We start from the raw sequence: 18,949 nt of genomic DNA, 5'->3' as shown, positions 1-18,949 counted from the left end.
TTTTAAGTAACCCAACTACTATAAATTAGCGAACTCCCTCCATCCGGAATCTTGTGAGGAGTAGAGATGTTCACTTACTCCCTCCACCCGGAATTTTTCCTATTCTTGGATGACAACTAATTCCGAAAGAAGGAATTGTTTTCTTTCATCAAAGGTAAACTTTTATGAATCCGTCATTGCAAGGGAATCCCGAAGATTATAAAACCAACTTAATTCATGTACATATGGCCTTAGAATTCCTACAAACAACATTAGCCTACTCACAATCTCAATAAGTCAATATAGGTTGATCATCATGTAGCATAAGTCAATGTAGGTTATCATATCGAGACAAGTTCATAAGCGAACACAACATACCACCTTGTTAACATTCACCTCGAAGTTGATCATGTTATCGAAGGACTTAAACATGATCATTCATGTATTTAAATTGCAGTACATGAGAAGAATTGATTGCAATTGAAGCATCGTTTGCATAGGATAAACTTTTCTGGTTAATTAGTAGTATAAACTAGAAAGATGAAGAGAGAAAGAACCAATAATAATATTATTAGACAAAAAATGTGAAATTCCATTAAAAAAAGAAGCTTTCTTTTTCACTTTGTGTTACATCAAATGATTGGCACAATGATTGAAAACAGAAAGAATTTATGTCTTTTTCAATTCAACAATTCATCATTTGTGCTCCCAAACCACCCAACCTTATCATCATCCATCTCTAAACCCATCTAACACACCCCACAATCTATGCTGTTGATGGCTTGTAATGCTTTTCCACCATTTTTCTATACTCTGCAAACCAACAAAATTCAAAATATTAGTCAAAATTTATACATTATTATATTAATAATAATTATTTATTATTATTGTTATTAAATTCAACAACCCAAAATCACCAACCTTCTTGATTGCTCCAAAGTGCTGCTGCTTGTGTGTTTAATGGTGAGCTGGTATTAGGCTCTGAATTCACAACCAGGAAATTAGAAGTTAATTAATCACTGCTAAAAATAGAAGGCACAATTAACATTCCCAAATAATGTGCTATTTTAATTTTTAAGTAAGTATACCTCCAAGTAGACTTTGGATTGATAACAATATGGTTCTCACATCATAAGCAGATGACCATTTATCCTGCACAAATTCATGATTATAAGTTAGTGGCAGTTCGCGGTTGTGGTCCGACCAGTGTTACCCTAATGGCTAATTCTCTAATCATCCCATGAACCGAAAAGCCAATTACAACATGAAAATTGTACATTTTGGTCTAATTTAGCAAATTAGGTAGCGAATCATGAACCCAAACCCAGTGTTACCTAATTCTTTAATCATCCCATGAACCAAAAAGCGAATTACAACATGAAAATTGTGCCCTTTTTTTCTAATTTAGCGAATCATAAACCCAAACCCATAGCGAATTAGGTAGCGAATCATGAACCCAAACCCAGTCACATTCTAGCGAATCATGTAACAGTGTAGACTTGTATTGTCAATTATGAACAAGAATTGAAATGTACCTAGTTCTCTAATCATCCCACAAACCAAAAGGCGAATTACAATAATAAAATTGTACATTTTTGGTCTAATTTAGCAAATTAGGTAGCGAATTGCAAAACCCAAACCCAGTCACATACTAGCGAATCAATTCATGATTTTAAGTTAGTGCCTAATTCTCTAATCATCCAACGAACCATGAACCAAAAAAGCGAATTATAACATGAAAATTGTACATCTTTGTCAATTATGAAAGCGAATTATAACATGAAAATTGTACATCTTTGTCAATTATGAAAGCGAATTAGCAAATTAGGTAGCGAATCAGGTAACAGTAAAACTTGTATTGTCAATTATGAACAAGAATTGATGAAATGTACCTGAAGAATATCCAAGCAGATGTTACCAAAAACATCAACATTAGGGTGGAAACAACCAGTCTCAAACTTGACCTTTGGAGGTTTAAATGGATAATCAGCTGGAAAACTAAGAGCAAGTTTATATTCTGTGCCTTCAAAAACTGTTTCATTGCTTCCATGAATTGTTCCTTTCCAATTGAATATGTTGTCTTCTTCAGGAAATGCTGAGATTCCTGGATCACCACTCATCTGATTCCACCCAAAAACAACAACAAAATCAGAATCAGTTTTTAATTTATTTTTACTAATTAGCAGAATCAATTCTTGGTAAGAGTATGATTTTATTACCATGAGAGACATTAATTCAGACTGCAACCTGTTTCAAAATCAAAAGAAAAGAAGGAAAGAAATCATTAGAAATCAGTGATAATGAAATTCAAAAGAACCCCAATTGAAAAACCCTGATTTTCGTTTCTACATCGATAAAATTAACCTAATTCAATCAAAACCCCAATTGAAAAACCCTAATTTCATTTCTAATCAATGAAATTAACCTAATTCAATCAAAAACCCCAATTCAAAACCCTAATTTTCATTTTCTAGATCAACAACAGTAAACCTAATTCAATCAAAACCCAGATAAATTGATTTCATTTTAAGCAGTGGGTACTAATCGAATAATCGAAAGTAACACACCCAATAATCGAAAACCCAGAACTAATTAACTTGACATGAGTACAAGAAATTAAAATAAAGAAGAGGAACCTTTTAAGAACAGATTGAGTATCAACAGCTTTAACAGGGGCAACGTTCTGCTTCGCCGGAAGACCCGCCGGAGTAGTTGACGGAGTGTTGTCGGAGTAGCTGCCGTTAATCGTCGACATTTAGATAAAACTAGAGAGAGAAAGAAAGAGGTTTGAATTGAATTGAAATGAAATGAAATTTCTTCCTTTCTTTCTTCTTCTTCTTCCTTGGTGTAGAGGAGAGAGAAAGTAAGAAAGAGAGAGAGAATACAATTGATGAGGAATGAGAAGGGGGATTGATTTGATTTTAAACACTGTGATGTTGAAATTAAAATAAGGTAGAAAAAGATTGGGGATGACGAAAGATATTTTAAAATAAAAAGGGAAAATAAAATGTTTTATTTTAGTTTTGGAACGTTAGAGTTGAGCGGCGTGATTCTGCGTGTCCTTTTCCAACGGCTAGTTTTTAGTTAGCAGAAGATTTGTTGTTTTATTGTTTCCCTTCAAATAAAATAAAAATAATAATTATGTAATGCGACCACCAAAAATGATTTTGACACATCAAAAATTAGTTTTGGCATACAATCTCGTGAGTAATGCATAGAAAAATGTGTCTCACAGTGATATGACAATCATTTCCCAGATACTCGAGTTTGACTTTTTTGGTGATCTCTCTACGAAATGTCTATGTTATTGGTGTTAATATTTTTTTTTTGTATGATATTTAACAGTCGTGTATTTATAAAATTTCGCGCACGCATCCTGAGCATAAACAACAACAACAACAACAACAACAACTAAGCCTGACTGGATTTTTCTACTTCATATTACTTTTAGGTAGATTTTGACGTCGGTTAAATTTACGTAAATGAGCAGAGTTTACATACAACAACTACTGCAACGAAGTGAAACAAAATAAAAACCACTAATGTGCGTAGAGACTCTTATTTAACATTCATGTGCTTGTAAAGTTTCACGTGTGCATTGCGAGCATAAATACTAGTACGAGTAACAAACTAACAACTAGACTGACTGGATCTTTACATATTACGGGATTTAAACTAAGACCGGGCTAGTGAAACTATTAAAGTGTATATAGCTCTTTACATATTACGGAATTTAAACTAAGATTGAGCTAGTGAAAACTATTAAAGGTCAAAAGGGTAGCATGTCTTCTTATGTTGACCTTAGACTGTTTTTTAACGGTTAAAAGAATAGTATAAGCCACATATTTTGGAGCAAACTAAATTCAAACATTACCATTTGATTTGTTTGTGAGTTGGAAATGTAGCTTTAGAGTGACTTGATCAAAAGTTAAAGACATTATGGAAGTTCCAAAGTGGATTAATAGGAGTAAATACTAAGTTGCTTTATTGGGAAAGTAACAAGACTATAACAAACCACCATTTGCAACATTAGCCAATTATTTATTTATTCTTGTGATCAAATATCGTTTACATCATTATTTTTTGGCTTTTTAACTTTTAATTTATTATATTTTTAGTGAGAGACGATGTTTAAAGACTATAACGAGATTATTCAAAATACATTGCTGCGGTTTTTATATTATATTGGTATATTACGGTTTCTTATGATGATTTCTTTTTCGTGTGTGTGGTTGTTTTGGTATTAGAGATTGTATAATTTGGAATTTGGGTAGATTATCACAACATGCATCTTCTAAATCAATACTAATGCATATACTTCCACTAAAAAGCGTTCCTAACATGTATACGCATCGAATGAAACCTGAAATGCACTAGAAACATGTCACGTCTTTCATTCAATGTTAAAGTTTGTTAATACAAATAAAGATTCTACGTACAACTTTTTTAGTTTCAACTTTTGCGAACAACCTTATATTCATTAACACCTTCTAGTTTGTTTATGTTTCGAACCACTATCAATTCACAATAAAACGTTTAAATTTTCCGTTAGTATGAGCCCGCTTTCACGACACTATAATGAGAAAAGTTAACGAAAAAGTTGAATCGTCGAAAATTACTATAGAATATTGAACAAATGAGCTTTTTAGAGAGAGAGAGAGAAATAGGCCATGAGACTAAGAACCTGTCCTATATGTACACAATACAAACAACCCAATAACAAATGTTACTATCTTACCAAATATTACACTTGTGCTATACTAATAAGAATTGGATGGAAAGAACACTCCTATAAACTGCTGCACAAGACCCGACCAGACCCGACCCAAACCCGAACCCGCTGTTATACTAACCAATACCATATATGATTGAATACATATGGATCAACCCCCAATGAATTCTACATCTTTGTACAAAGGCCTATACTTATATTATGTAAATATATATGTTATATGCACACATTATATGTATAAGGCAAAGCAAGCAAACCCCCATTTTCACACCTTTTTTTTTTCTTTTTTTTTACGTATCGACATTCTCGGGTGATGAATATGTGGCCGCGAGCAGAGCAGCTCCAATGCCCGACCCGTCTTCAGCGACCTTCAGAATTACGTACGGGGCGAGTTCCTCCCCCAAAATCTCGGCCACGGCATCATTCAAGTACTCCCTAAACATTCTGTAATTTGAATAGAGACCGCCTTCAACTGCAACCACAGTTCTCTTTAACCTATTGCTGCTGCTAGGGCCTTTGGCTCTGCTGCCAGCAACTCCACCACTCCCGTCTCGACCTATCTTTTTCAGGATCCCGACGATACCAGCGGCTGCAAGGCGGGCTGCCCGACGGGTTACCACGTCACATATGTTTACTACCAATTTCCGGACTTTTAAAGGCACGTCGTGAATCTGAGGGCAGGATTAGAGGTAGATAAGGGTAAAAAAAAAGTGCAAGAATCAAATGTACTTCTGTTTCATAAAAATTGCAACACTTTGACTAGCATGTTTGTCAAGATACTACTTTGACCCTAATTATCTTTTTCTAAAAAAATCTTAAAATTAAATATTATGAAAGTTTATAATGATCAATTCAACGATATTTTACTTGATGGCATTTGCTTTTAATAAATTAGTAAAAATATATGGTCAAAGTTGGTGTATGAATAGTGACAAAACTAAAGGTGTTGCAATCTTTTTAAAACGGTGAAAGTACATGATTTGATCAGGAAACCAACAGTAGTGTTCAATCAGAAGGACATACCCCAAGAACCTCGTCCAATATTCTTGCTACTTCTTGCAGGTCGGGAGACTCGTCTTCATGCATTGTCGACATCAAAGGCGTCCTGAGATGGGGTTTCTTTGTGAGAATTTAACTATATAAAAGATAATGTACCAAGTAATATTCATGAACAGAAATGTGCCAATGCAGCTAATAGATAGGTTAACATCAAAATCTTAAGTTAATTATTGTTTTGTAGGGGCTAATTTGTTAAAAAATATGTTCCCCGTTTAGTACTAAGGCAACTAGACAATTTTAGAGAGCGTAAATCTAAGGGAGTATCTAAATTCAGGATCGAGGCACTTGGCAGTAAGCAGAAGCCATAAATACGTTATTCACGTTTCTTTACACAACGTAAAAGTTGAAACGAGCTATATGCCAATATAAGGAGAAACGGGAAGACCATTAGGGTGCGACGTGCGTTCTATTCAAATTTTTACTTATTTTTACTGAACTTATCCTATATGAACTTATCAAAATTTATTTTAGTTATAAATTGTACTTGGTTACCCTTATCTTATCTGAACTTAACAGGACTTATTTTTCATGAAATAAGTGGAAATAAAGTGAATACAGTTATACAACAGGGCCTTAAAAGGACACCTATGGATAATATACCTCAAGATGAAAGCTTTGCATAGGCTAGAAGAAATAGGTCCGAATACGTCAGACTCCTTGGACATCCTTAGTATAACTCTTCTGACAATCTCACCCAGATACATTCCCGATATCATTTTCTCGAAACCCTGCAACACGAAAGCACTTCTTTAATTTCAATTAGCCCTTCTTAATCTAACCTTCTTTTAGTCAGTTGCACGGTGATGATAATGATGTTCAACCTGGTCATTCGGATTAGGGCTCTCTGCATCTAACTCAATATCATAAGAAGTTCTTGGCAAATGGGACGACCAAAAGTTTCCCCACTCCATATTGACAACCTAATTAATACTTCTTATTAGACAAAATACCATAAATAAATACATAAAAGTTCACAATGTTTTTATCATAAATAGGTGATAGCTAAAAAGGGTTGAAGATAGATACCATGCCGCCTGAAGAATCTGGAAAACCTTGAGATTTGATGATAGCATCTGCTCGCTCGAAATAGCAGGCATTCGTTCCAGTCCCAATGATTACTGCAGCAACAGTGTCCTCGTCATTATAATGTCCAAGTGCCAAAGTTCCCACGGTATCATTTACCTGTTTAACCAATAATTAACAAGTTGTACTCTTTAATCTGGACACAAATGACTTCAATATGCATAACTATCACCTAGTTTGAGTAATGTGTAGGAGAGTATTATCAAACATTCAAGGGTTTACTATCCGACTTTTAACATGTTAAGGCATCATCATAAAAGAAGATGGAGTGAAAGTTAAAGGCTTATATTCTAAAAAAAAATAAGGAGTTTAGAATTTGAACTTATGATTAACCAATAAATAAAGAAGTTGTACTCTTTAATCTGGATACAAATGACTGCAATATGCATAATTATCACCTAATCTGAGTAATGTGTAAGAGAGTATATCATGCATTTCAAGGGTTTACTATCCGACTCGTAACATGTTAAAACATCATTATAAAATCGGATGGAGTGAAAGTTAAAGGCTTATATTCTAAAAAAATAAGGAGTTCAGAATTTGAACTTATGATTAACCAATAAATAAAGATGTTGTACTCTTTAATCTGGACACGAATGACTGCAATATGCATAACTATCACCTAGTTTGAGTAATGTGTAAGAGAGTATATCAAGCCTTCAAGGGTTTACTATCCGACTTTTAACATGTTAAAACATCATTATAGAAGCAGATGGAGTTAAAATATAAAGGCTTATATTCTTAAAAAAATAAGGAGTTTGGAATTTGAACTTATGATTGATCATATAGAAGGTGATAGAACTCCAACCAACACAATAACAAATACAAGCTTACCAAGGCTGCAATATGCATATTTAGGCCCTGTCTTGACATTGCTTGGTGCAAGCTTTCACTAACATCTTTCCCTACCTGAGAGATAACAAGCAATTAAAAGATAGTATAGAAATTTTCATTAACCAAAAACAAAGGATGAAAAGGGAAAGATATCCATTGTTAATGACCGGAAATTTGTTTTTTCTTACATAAAGATGCATTTTCGCTTTACATGATACATAATGAAGCTAAGAACGCAAAGAATAAGCAAATTAACCTAATCCATCTATATTAAGTGTTAAAGAACCTGGTTGATTCAAATGTAAACATTGTGTGTTCGTAGAGTACTGACCATGTCATGAATGGAAAACCCTTTCGTCCATTTCATCAAAATTCCAGAAGAAACTGTTGTTTGATTCACAGGAAAAGAAAAGGTAAAACCAAGTTCCCTTCTCGAGGAAGGAGAAAGATCTGAATCTTTGACATTCTCTTGATCGAAAAATGCCTTAAGTGATGTTGCAATGAAATCAAACAGATCCTGCAATGACAAACAGTTCAATTTTCTAAGTACGGCTGAATTCAGACAAAAAAATTGTGTAAGAAACTACAAAGATAGAAAGCAAAGCAACCTCACTAGTACTTGTCATTAAATGTTCAGGAATGGGTTTCCTTTCAACGTCATGTCTAACAATGCCGGATCTTCTTCCTCCTAGCTGAACCCGCAAGACCCGAAAATTAGTACCTCCAAGATCTAGTGCATAATATATTCCCTTCTCACTCCTAAAGAAAAAAGGAATCCCAAACCAATAACAGTTATTGATGAATAGTATAAATCACATGACATAATCATAAAATAAATAGACTTTCAAAATATAAATTTAACTTCAATTTTTATTCACTTAAGCGGACATTTTATTCATTTAACTTCCATGTATATTCATTTCACCTCAAATTGTATTCATTTAATTCATTTTTTTTATTTCCACCTTTTTTAAGTTTTCCTACCGATTTAATTACGAAAAATGCCTTGTTATTTGCACTATTCACAAATCACAGTTATTAAAAAATGCTAGTATAAGAAAACGGAAACAAAAAGAAAATTACAGGTATTCACTTTTTGTCCAAGTAATATGCAGCCAACAACCAGCATTGTCAATAAAAAGCTACAACAAGGTCCACAACCAATAAACTTCAAGAAGCTGATTAATAAAAACAATACAGTAAGAAAAAAAAACATAACTTATTCACTGTATTCAGAACAATATGATTCTAAAGAATGCCAAGTTTGCCCTTTTACAATGGTGAGGTCCACATTCAATGGCAACAGGCTGTCAACTGTGCCAGCCGCAGAGATAAAAAAACACCCACACATTCAACAGAAAAAATACTTAGATTATTACACACAGAAACAAAAACAAGAAAGTAAAAAAGGCAATCAATCTTGTAATCTTGTTAACTAGTCTCTAAACAGATGCTAATGATTCAATGCTCTACTAAACTAAACACAACGGCCGAACAAACTGCAATTAGCAAGGCTCGTTCTGGAAAAAACCAAATGATTCAATGTGTACAACAACAGGGAAGCACACTCATGACCTAACTTGGCATTGCCTACACCAAACTCATAGCAAGAGGCAATTAAAATATGGGATTTCAATGGTTTAACATAAAGAAAATGATTAAATCCACGAAAAAGCGCGATTTAAATTTGGGTTTTGAAAAATGTAATACACCCCACATTACATGTTCAAATACTGTAACAAATGTGGAGGAACAGGCCAGAAAATATGTCAAAATGCAGGGGAGACTTTTTTAACTTATACCCCCCAATTGGTATGAACTGAGAAGGAGTATGAACAGTAAAAAGGGGCGCAGATAGTACATTATTAATCAGGGAACAAACAGAACACATCACATTCTGGAAATTTCTTTTTTCCCATCTTTTAAAGAATTATATATAGTTGGACTTCACCAACCCCATATACACATCATGAACCATCTACATTTTCCCAGGTGCAAAAATCCAACTAATTACCAAGATTCAATGTTCATAACAAGTCAAAACTCAGTACCCTAAAAAAATGAAAACTTTGGCAGGAAACTCGGCAATGTGAATAACAAATTACAGCACAAACATTCCAAAATTTCATAATGTCATCAACCAACCCAAATAAATCACCAAAAAATCTTGATAAACCCCAAAAAAATCAAAATTTACAAACAAAAAGAATCAACATGTTCTCACATTTCCAATCAACATTCCAATGTCAAATTGATTAAAACCTATAAATAGGCAATTGATAGCATACTCCATCATCAACATTATCATCATCAAACAATAAATTAAGAAAAACAAAATCACCCATAAACAATCATGAAAAAACACACATTAAACAAAAATTGATTGGAAAGGATGAAGAGGAATGATGATTGATACCCAGTGGGAAGTTTATCAACAAAAGTGAGCAACATTTTGAGCTTAGAACCACGTTCAGAAGCTAAACCAGCATGCATCTCAACAGCCATGGCATCAACAACATGCTTCAATCTACTAACAGGTGTCCCACAACCTTCTTCTAATTCTTTCAAAACACCCACTACTCTCATCCACTTTCTCCTACTTCTTACCCTCTTTCCCACCACCGCCGCCGCCACCGCACACGACACCGCTGCTATTCCCACCGCCACACCAAACCCCACCTTGCCCATCTCTCTTCTTCTCTAATTAAACACAATTTTTTATTTAAACCCCAATACTAAAAACCCCTTCTTTCTCATCTTGTCACCTCCAAGAAGGCTGCAACGACGTAGCTCTTGACCTGGGTCGATCTGAAACGCGGTGTTTTGAAGTGGGTGGTCTTTGGCTTTCGCTGTTTTGGCCGGTTACCGGCGGTTTGCCGGCGATGCACGCCACCTGCTCGACGAAATGTTCCAGAGAGAGATAGAGAAAATAATGAGTAAAAATTGGAGAGAGAAAGAAAGAGAAGGGGAAAAAGGAGAGCGAAGAAGGGACTGGGGTTGCGCTAAGTAGTGTTGGAAAGCGAACCGATAGTTACTTATACTCGTTAGAAAATGACGTTTTTGCCCTCGTATAATTTTTACAATTTTTTTATTTTTTCTTTTTGGCGGGGGTCAATTCTGTACTTAAGAATTATAATAATACTCATTTCATAATTTAAGAGTACAAAATTTCGATGTTATATTTTCATCAAGATTGATAAAAATATACAAGTAATTTGGTTAATCACAAGTTAATAATGCATATGATCCACCAAACTTATACCATAACTAATACGTAATGCGAACTGAAGTGTCAATATGTGTAATCTTAAAAGATATTTCAAGTGATTGGAATTTGAATCTAGATAGTTAGAAAGTTGGCGATATTCTCTTGTAAACAAAATCGTAAGATACTATTGATGACATCGAGATGGATTTTTGCTTAACTAACTCATAACTAACACGAAGTGCTGGGTAAACTGTTAATGTTTGTATAATCTTAAACTGTATAATAGGTAATCGAAGTTTGTGTTTAGATTCTGGATAGCTAAAAAGCTAGCGATATTTTTCCTGTTTTACAAAATCGAAAGATTTTTTGAGAAAAATTGTGGGTGTTATCGCGATGGATTGGTGGTTTATTGTATCATAAGTTTGTTTCGACTTTCCTTTTCTTGATTGTATCGTGATAGATTGTAGCATAACTAAAACATTTTAGGTAAAACGTTGACATTCCTTAAGCTTAAACGATACTATAGGTAAGTGGAGTTTGTTCCTGGATTCTAAATAGCAAGATAGCTGCCGATATTATCATGTATTACAAAATCGCTAGATTTTTCGATAAAATCATATGAGTATTATTATCGCGATGGATTGGTGCTCGATTGTATCATAGGTTTGATTTTGATTTTGATTTTGATTTTGATTTGACTTTCAATTTCATGTGTTTTCAATTTTTGATTAGCTCACAATGTGCTTTTATGTAAGGACCAAAAAGGATATGTTGGTTGATTTTTACAGATTTTGCCCTTGGCCATTGGAGTAGTTGGTGGGTTTTGGCTGTTGAACAAAAGTTGTGTGGGGGATTTCATTTATTTATTTTGACTCATTTGATAGAGACTTTTTCTCCTACTAAGAAGCAAAAATTACAATATAAACGTGCCTTTTTTATGGATTCCTTGCTACTATTTATGGACAATTGGTCCTATTTTGTAGTATTTTAATTAAATGTCTAAAATAACCTTTTTATTAATTTTACATGAGTTATGTACTTATGTATGCTTACTTGATTAATGTTTGTTGGAGTAGCATTAGTGGGGGTAATTTAGGTACGAATTAGTCAAGTTAAATTCATTTTTTGAAAAAAGAAATGGTGTGGGGAAGGGAGAATATATTGATGTACTTGGAATAATCAGCAATTATAAAACGAGTAATTCTTATAAACATGTTAAATTTTTAGAATGTTTGAAATAAAAACAGTTTCTTTACTTGGAATATGGTGTGGCATTTGATTCTATGATGATAATTAGATGCAAAGGGTACAACTTTTTATAGAATATCTGTCTAGGATATTTATGATAAAGTTCGAGTGAACGATCTTATATGTTATTAATCAATCAAAATTGGATCAGTCTTTAACCTATGATAAACCTAACTACTTATCCTTTTCTCGGATGATAGAAGAGAACTAGTTGTTACGACTATTACAAAAGCTAGACCAATTAAACACACAAGAGAGATTATGATCGACCGTAATTCGACGTAAAACCCGCCACTTAATTTGTCTCTCGAAAGTTCCAGTGAAAAATGAACATGTTGAAATTTAGAATATATTTTCGACGTTAGCGACAATGTTGAAAATTGTTCAAGTAATCTTCTATTTTTGTTTGTTAGAGCATCTTTAATGGTAAGCTAATTTGATAATTAGCTTGTTATGCCACATAAGATTTCAAGCTATTTCATTGTCTAGCTAATTTTTACTCCAATGACTAGCAACTAGCTTGTTATTAAATTGGTCCCATTTGGCCCACTTGTCAATTAATTAATTGGCAACATTTGGTAGCTAGTTGTCAAGCAAATTAGCTTGTTTAAGCTAATTTGCTTGGCCAAGCTAATTTATTATTTTCACTCCAATGGTCTAGCTATTAGCTTGAAACTTTTATAAATTTCAAGCTAGTCCCTAGCTACAACCATTGGAGATGCTCTTAGTGTTTGTTGATGCAATGATTGTCGTTTTCGAGAGAGTGTTCCTTTAATGTCTCTTAAAGCGTCAAATTTTTTGCTAACACGGAGAGATTAAGGGCACCAGAGGCATCAAACTTTTGATAATAGGCGGTCAATACTCAAAAGGCAACATTGTAACGTAAAACTTTTTTTTTTCCTCACAATAACATTATTTTCCATGATAAAACAATGGTTAATTAGTTGTTAAATTTGTATTTTTTATATCCGATTAATTGTTGAATTTCCATATTTTAGATGATTTATTAATATAAAAAGTTAGAGGGCATAATTGTCCAATGCATAAAAAAAACCAGGTAAGCACCTGACTTGACCAAACAAAAGGCACTGATTTCTAATAATTTTAAGCATAAATATTATTCTTCCAATGGTACTACCCAGTACTACTTCTTTTTTCCATAATTTTGTTGAGAGGATCCAACTGGCATTTGGGCCAATTTACAAGGAAAAACCTGGAAATTCAATATTAATATTTAAATAAAAAACATTATTTTCATTATATTTCTTTAAAAAATGACCAACTTTGGGTAATTGGAACAATGTTTGGTGACGTGTATTCCTCGCAACAGTTTGACTGATACACTTGTCAATATGCTAGTTTGACCCTAAATATATACTCCGTACAATATATTACCCGTAATAAAAATTATAAATGTTGATATTTGAAAGATATATATACTTCCTCCGTTTCGGAAATATCGCACCATTTATTTTTACACTATTCACACTCCGACTTTGGCCATTTGTTGTGATTCGTACGTAATTAAAGTTTAGTTATGTGAGGTCATGTTAAATTCTTATCGATATATATTTTCTAAATATTAATTTTTTTATATAATTTTACTTGCACACGATTAATGATATTAAGGGTCAAAATAACGGTTAAATTATTAAAAAACAACCATGATGCGATATTTTCGAAACGGAGAAAGTATATATATATATATATATATATATATATATATATATATATATATATATATATATATATATATATATATATATATATATATATTCAGACTAATTTGACAATACATTACACAATAACGGATTTTGAATAATACAAAAGTCAAACTGTTACGAGTATTTTGAAACGGATTCAGTAAAATGTAAAGTGGGAAAGGGAAAATCAGAATAGCGTGAGACAAAGGCGCGTCTACAGTTTTAGACAGTTGGAACGGCGACGTTTAGCAGCGTATTTGGAGTGTTTTTCAGAAGCCGTACTATTGCCAGCTGTCTCCAGTTATTTTCCAGCTAAGCCCCACCCCCCAACATTTTTTGTTTTTATTTAAAAAAATAAAAATGGATTCCCCTTCTGGTTTGATTCTCCATTGTACGGCCAAAAGGGGTAAGAAAAATAAGAATTTAGGATGGTAAAATATGCTCCGTATAGGGTGCACTCTGGTTTATCGTGCATTCTCTCACATTATCAGTAGGAAGATTTTTGCATGTTCATGTAATTACTGTTTTTTTGAATTTCATTCCAGTACAGCTTCACTCAGTTTAGTTCAATACAGCTTCATTCAGTTTAGTTTAATTCATTTTAGTTTAACTTCACTCAATTCAATCCAGTCAAGTTCAGTTCAGCTGAATAAAGCTAAGAAGGACATGACCTCATTGGATAACGTATGCGTATGCTCGATCATACTCGTATTTTCTAGCAACATGTTGTCTTTGTCTAAAAATTCTAAAATAAGGTGTATTGATTTTATTTTGGAAAAATTGGCCTCAACGACCTCTATTATGATTCGATTGCAAAAAACAACACAACCTTTAGCGAGTACAATTAACAACACAAACTATATAGTCAGGGTACAATTTGTGATACAACCAACATGTTATACAGTAGGTGTTTGTGTTGCTTTTTGCACCCAAGTCATAGTTGGTGTCATTGGGGTCAATTTTAGCTTTTACGGAGTCTCATTAACACTAAATATCACCAATAATTTAATTGTATCTCGCATATATGTTTTAATGTTAGTACAAAGTTTAATTCCGAAGCCTCTGACCAAAAACTATACTAATTTATTAGTTAAATTAGGTGAATAGTAACGCATCCTAAAAAATACAGACTACTATGAAGTGAAAGTCGTTGATTTTTTTTATATTTTTTTGTTTTTATATAGTATAAATCATTGAATCTTGGTTAAATTTATAAACAATTATAATTCTAAATCAATTTACATGTATATTTTTAGTTAAAAATAGGACCACGTCTAGCATGCAATCCACCTAATAAAAATTGAAAAGTAGTTAATTAATAATACTATTACTTTGTACGTGTACGTTGTACTATACTGTAGTTGCCCCTAATAATAATTAACGAGTTGGCCATTTCTGTTGCATGCTCTAATTGTTAACTAATTATATATTACGAATATATTAATTAAAGAATTAACGGCAAATACGTACCGTTAATGTAGCTTTTGACTACATATTTTAAGGGCGTGTTTGGCGGTAGCGTTTGAGGTAGCGGGTAGCGTTTTGACCTAGTCAAGACGCTACTTGTAAAATTTGTAAGTATTTGGTAAAGTAGCGATTTAGGTAGCGGTTAGCGGTTGAGGTAGCGGTTGGGTAGCTTTTGTCAAACGTTAAAATTAGTAGCGTTTAAGGTGGCGGGTAGCGTTTGACAAATTTATAATAAAGTTTTAAATAATATTCTTGCTTTTATTTTTATTTTTATAATATCAACCGCTACTTTTACCGAACATTCATATTAGTTACCGCTACTTTGACAGCTAACCGTTACCCGCTACTATTCACCGCTACTCGCTACTTTAACCGCTACCCGCTACTCAACCGCTAACCGCTACCCGCTACCGCTAATTTTGCCGAACAGGGCCTAAGTCATGTAATAGCAGTTGAACAACAAGAATATTCCACTTTAATACTCAATTAACCGCCCATAATCACCTACTTAACTACTTATACGGAGTAGTATATTTTTTGTTATGGAACCTAACGGATTACTTAAACTTAATTACACATCTCTCAATCTTTACCTAAATTCACACAGTTCACCAAGCTATACATCAAACAAACACTTGATGTGATTGACATTAAAATAACAAAAAAAAAAATTAAGAAATATAGTATGCAATTATACTCAAAGTTTAGGAGCCAAAACAACCATTAAAGCGCATAAATTTTCATTCATCGCCACTGCTCAGACACTCGTATGTAACAACTCATTAAAGGTTGTGTATTGAGTATTTACTCGTTCATTTTAATTGTTGGTTTAACTAACTTTTTTCGTTCCTTTCTAATCGTCGCTTTTAGATTATCCATGTAGCTCCAACCTTGAATAAGTAAGATATGATTACTAAAATATTTGTCATAATTGCGGAGTAATTAATTTATAATTTTTTGATACATTGAATTTAGATCTTGTCATCTTAATCCCCTAACGAACGGGTTTTGGGCGGAATTTTTAAGCCAATTTTTCGTACGCATCCCAATTTTAATTTTTTGAGGCTTTGGGCAACTCAAATCTGGAAGTTTAGTTATAAAATCATCATGTAATGAAAATGACCCGATACCTCTTTTTGGCACGAAAAAATAGATTTCGGACAAAAAAATTGGCACGATCTGAGATAATGGGTTGTATTTTTGGGTCGTGGATCGGTCTGGCCCGCCTTTTATCAGTTCTAAATGAATCGCATATTTTCATTAAGTTCAATACTTAGAGAAAGAGACAAATAAAATGCATGATTACGAATCATAATTAATGAGAGTTATTTTCTATTACTATGTGCATGTCAATATGTAACTAGTATTTACGAACATCAGAATTGATCAGAAATTAGCTAGAAAGTAGCATGTCACATAGTCACGTGTTTCTTATTTTCAAGCTAAGTCTTATGCACGTTGCCCGCTAGAGTCACACTCTCATCGGATCACTAGTCAAGAAAATCCGATGATTTTGCTAAGCTAAGCGTGTGTTATCAAAATGACTAAATAATAAAATTGTAAGTAAGCAAGAATATATTTGGAAATGGTTGTTGTACCGTTAGAAGAATGGTTACAACATACAAATGGGTTGGATGGATGTATAAATTAAAGGGCCAAGCTATTTATAGACACCCAATACAACAATATTCTACACCCTACTATACAAAGAAACCTTTGCATACTCTCTATAGTGTTCCCACCTCCAAAGAAACTTGTACATACAAAGAGGTTTCTAGAGAACTCCCTTAAATTTGTAAAAAAAGGGTTCTAGAATTTGCTCCCATCAAGAACCTTCAAGTTTCGTCCATGCTGAATGCTCAAATTCATAGAGCATTTTAGAAGTTTTAGGGCTAAACTGAACTGAGCTGCTACCAAACGAGTCTTTTGAGCCAGATTCGAAAAATACGACTCGACCATCATCTTCATTGGGTCAAAACTGATGGGACCCCCTCAAGTTATAGCTCCAACGAACTTCATTTGAACCCAGCCGACCCATTGTTACGTTATTGTCATGTGTGTGTTCACTTAAAATTTATACCATGTTCAAAATTATTCTCAATATGGGGGAGTTGGAAGTCTAAAAATAAAGCTGGTCCATTTTGGTTGCTAACAAGTAACAAGATAACAACCTTATTAGTACAAATTTATTATGTTTTTTTTATACATTTGTATGCTATTATTATTCCCAAATACACACCTAAGCACTACCGATAAGACTTTTGCTCTAATAGTACTAAAAAAATCTTTATCGATAGTCATCACTACCAATAACAAACTAATTTATACCAATAAAACCTTATTAATGTCCAAAATGGACCAATTATGTTATGAATTTAACCAACCTCCTATAGGGGGTGGACGCTCCTCGCTCCTGCTGCCCAGAGCACACCTTTGGTGCCCATAATGCGTTAATTCCTATACGCCCAGTGCCAGCGTCCACGATATCACACTCGATATCACACTCGATGCACTCCGTTTTCCAATGGTGCATCACGACGTCCGGTGGTGCCCAATGCTCCTGTCGCCATCCTTGATGGTGCACCATGTTAATTGCCTAGCTAGTGATGCTCAATCCATATGCCTTACATGAATGTTACGTTATTGCATGCGATAATGTGGGAGGCCATCCATACTGATATACATGTACATTTACATGTACTGTACGTACTTGGTTGACTGATTATAAATTCCAAAAGACAAAAAAGGAAAGTTCTGACTTCTGAAAAATGGGGTCATTTTCTTTTAACGTAAAAATAGAATTTTATTACTTATTTTTGTGAAATTAAAATCCAGAGAATGTGATCGATAATGTGGTGAAATTGTGAAAATATGGACTTAATTTGTCAAAGTGTGTCAATGCAACGACGACCACATCGATCAAACTCTTCGATTCCTGCCAAAAATAAGCAATGGCAAGTTCGTGGGAAACAGCACACTAAGACTCCTAATAATGTACTACGAGATATTTCAAATTCATCTGGTCTTATGAATACTACCCATAATATTCATGATAACCTTCCACCTATAACGTGTATGGTGTGGAATGTACAAGGAGCCGGGAGTCGGGAAATTATTCAAACTCACAAACCAATGGTCTTAGCCCTAGTTGAAACGCATATGGGGGGACAACAGGCCTCGAAGATTGCAACAATGTTACATTACAATGGTCATACTCGTGTCGATGCTCAAGGCTTCAGTGGAGGTATTTGGGTGTACTGGAAACCCGAGCTAGTGACAATAAATCCCATAGAACAACATAATCAGTATATTACCATGGAGATAACTCGCAATGGTGAAACCCCTTGGTACTTTACAGCTATTTATGCTAGTCCAGACCCAACTAAAAGACATGAACTATGGCAAAACCTGGAGGAGTTTGCTCACACCAATGGGAAGCCTTGGATGTTAGCAGGTGATTTCAATGAAACAAGGTATGGGTGGGAAAGGAACTCTAGTTGCTCTGAAACTACAAGAAGAAGTGTGCGGTTTAATCACTGGATCGAAAGCAACCAGTTATTGGAGGTGGAATTTTCAGGACCATCTCATACATGGGCGCGTGGAAACTCCGTTGAGACTAGAGCTGGCAAAAATTGA

The 18,949-nt window shown here is 33.9% G+C and overlaps 3 protein-coding genes across 4 annotated transcripts; 1 reads left to right on the top strand and 2 right to left on the bottom strand.

The window, feature by feature from the left end:
- Positions 1–520: 520 nt before the first annotated feature.
- LOC110783229 (ubiquitin-conjugating enzyme E2 20) lies at positions 521–2,914 on the bottom strand. The gene is made up of 6 exons (XM_021987540.2): positions 2,616–2,914; positions 2,199–2,226; positions 1,872–2,099; positions 1,068–1,131; positions 901–960; positions 521–792 (listed from the first exon to the last, which is right to left on the bottom strand). The coding sequence occupies exons 1-6, from the start codon at positions 2,732–2,734 to the stop codon at positions 746–748; spliced, it is 546 nt and encodes a 181-aa protein (XP_021843232.1). The 5' UTR covers positions 2,735–2,914; the 3' UTR covers positions 521–745.
- Positions 2,915–4,558: 1,644 nt separating this feature from the next.
- Positions 4,559–10,701, bottom strand: LOC110783284 (hexokinase-3). 2 transcript variants are annotated; one of them, XM_021987599.2, is made up of 9 exons: positions 10,104–10,701; positions 8,296–8,446; positions 8,019–8,204; positions 7,688–7,762; positions 6,797–6,952; positions 6,592–6,690; positions 6,371–6,498; positions 5,735–5,816; positions 4,559–5,382 (listed from the first exon to the last, which is right to left on the bottom strand). In XM_021987599.2, exons 1-9 carry the CDS (start codon positions 10,373–10,375, stop codon positions 5,002–5,004), a joined length of 1,530 nt encoding a protein of 509 aa, XP_021843291.1. In that variant the 5' UTR covers positions 10,376–10,701; the 3' UTR covers positions 4,559–5,001. The 2 variants fall into 2 exon arrangements, with proteins under 2 accessions (XP_021843291.1, XP_021843292.1); XM_021987600.2 differs by lacking the exon at positions 6,592–6,690.
- Positions 10,702–18,184: 7,483 nt separating this feature from the next.
- Positions 18,185–18,949, top strand: LOC110783228 (uncharacterized). Its single transcript, XM_021987539.1, has one exon. It carries the CDS (start codon positions 18,185–18,187, stop codon positions 18,947–18,949), a length of 765 nt encoding a protein of 254 aa, XP_021843231.1.

Source organism: Spinacia oleracea, chromosome 4 (genome assembly GCF_020520425.1).
Source record: "Spinacia oleracea cultivar Varoflay chromosome 4, BTI_SOV_V1, whole genome shotgun sequence".
Taxonomy (NCBI): domain Eukaryota; kingdom Viridiplantae; phylum Streptophyta; class Magnoliopsida; order Caryophyllales; family Amaranthaceae; genus Spinacia; species Spinacia oleracea.
This window is presented reverse-complemented; position numbering and strand designations above follow the sequence as displayed.

Coding starts and splice junctions, on each gene's coding strand:
- LOC110783229 (XM_021987540.2), bottom strand. CDS start 2,734: ATGTCGACGATTAACGGCAGCTACTCCGACAACACTCCGTCAACTACT. Junction 2,100..2,198: donor CTGAATTAATGTCTCTCATG/GTAATAAAATCA, acceptor GGGTGGAATCAG/ATGAGTGGTGATCCAGGAAT. Junction 793..900: donor ACTTTGGAGCAATCAAGAAG/GTTGGTGATTTT, acceptor GTTGGTTTGCAG/AGTATAGAAAAATGGTGGAA.
- LOC110783284 (XM_021987599.2), bottom strand. CDS start 10,375: ATGGGCAAGGTGGGGTTTGGTGTGGCGGTGGGAATAGCAGCGGTGTCG. Junction 6,953..7,687: donor ATATGCATATTGCAGCCTTG/GTAAGCTTGTAT, acceptor TTGGTTAAACAG/GTAAATGATACCGTGGGAAC. Junction 5,817..6,370: donor TGCAAAGCTTTCATCTTGAG/GTATATTATCCA, acceptor ACCCCATCTCAG/GACGCCTTTGATGTCGACAA.
- LOC110783228 (XM_021987539.1), top strand. CDS start 18,185: ATGGACTTAATTTGTCAAAGTGTGTCAATGCAACGACGACCACATCGA.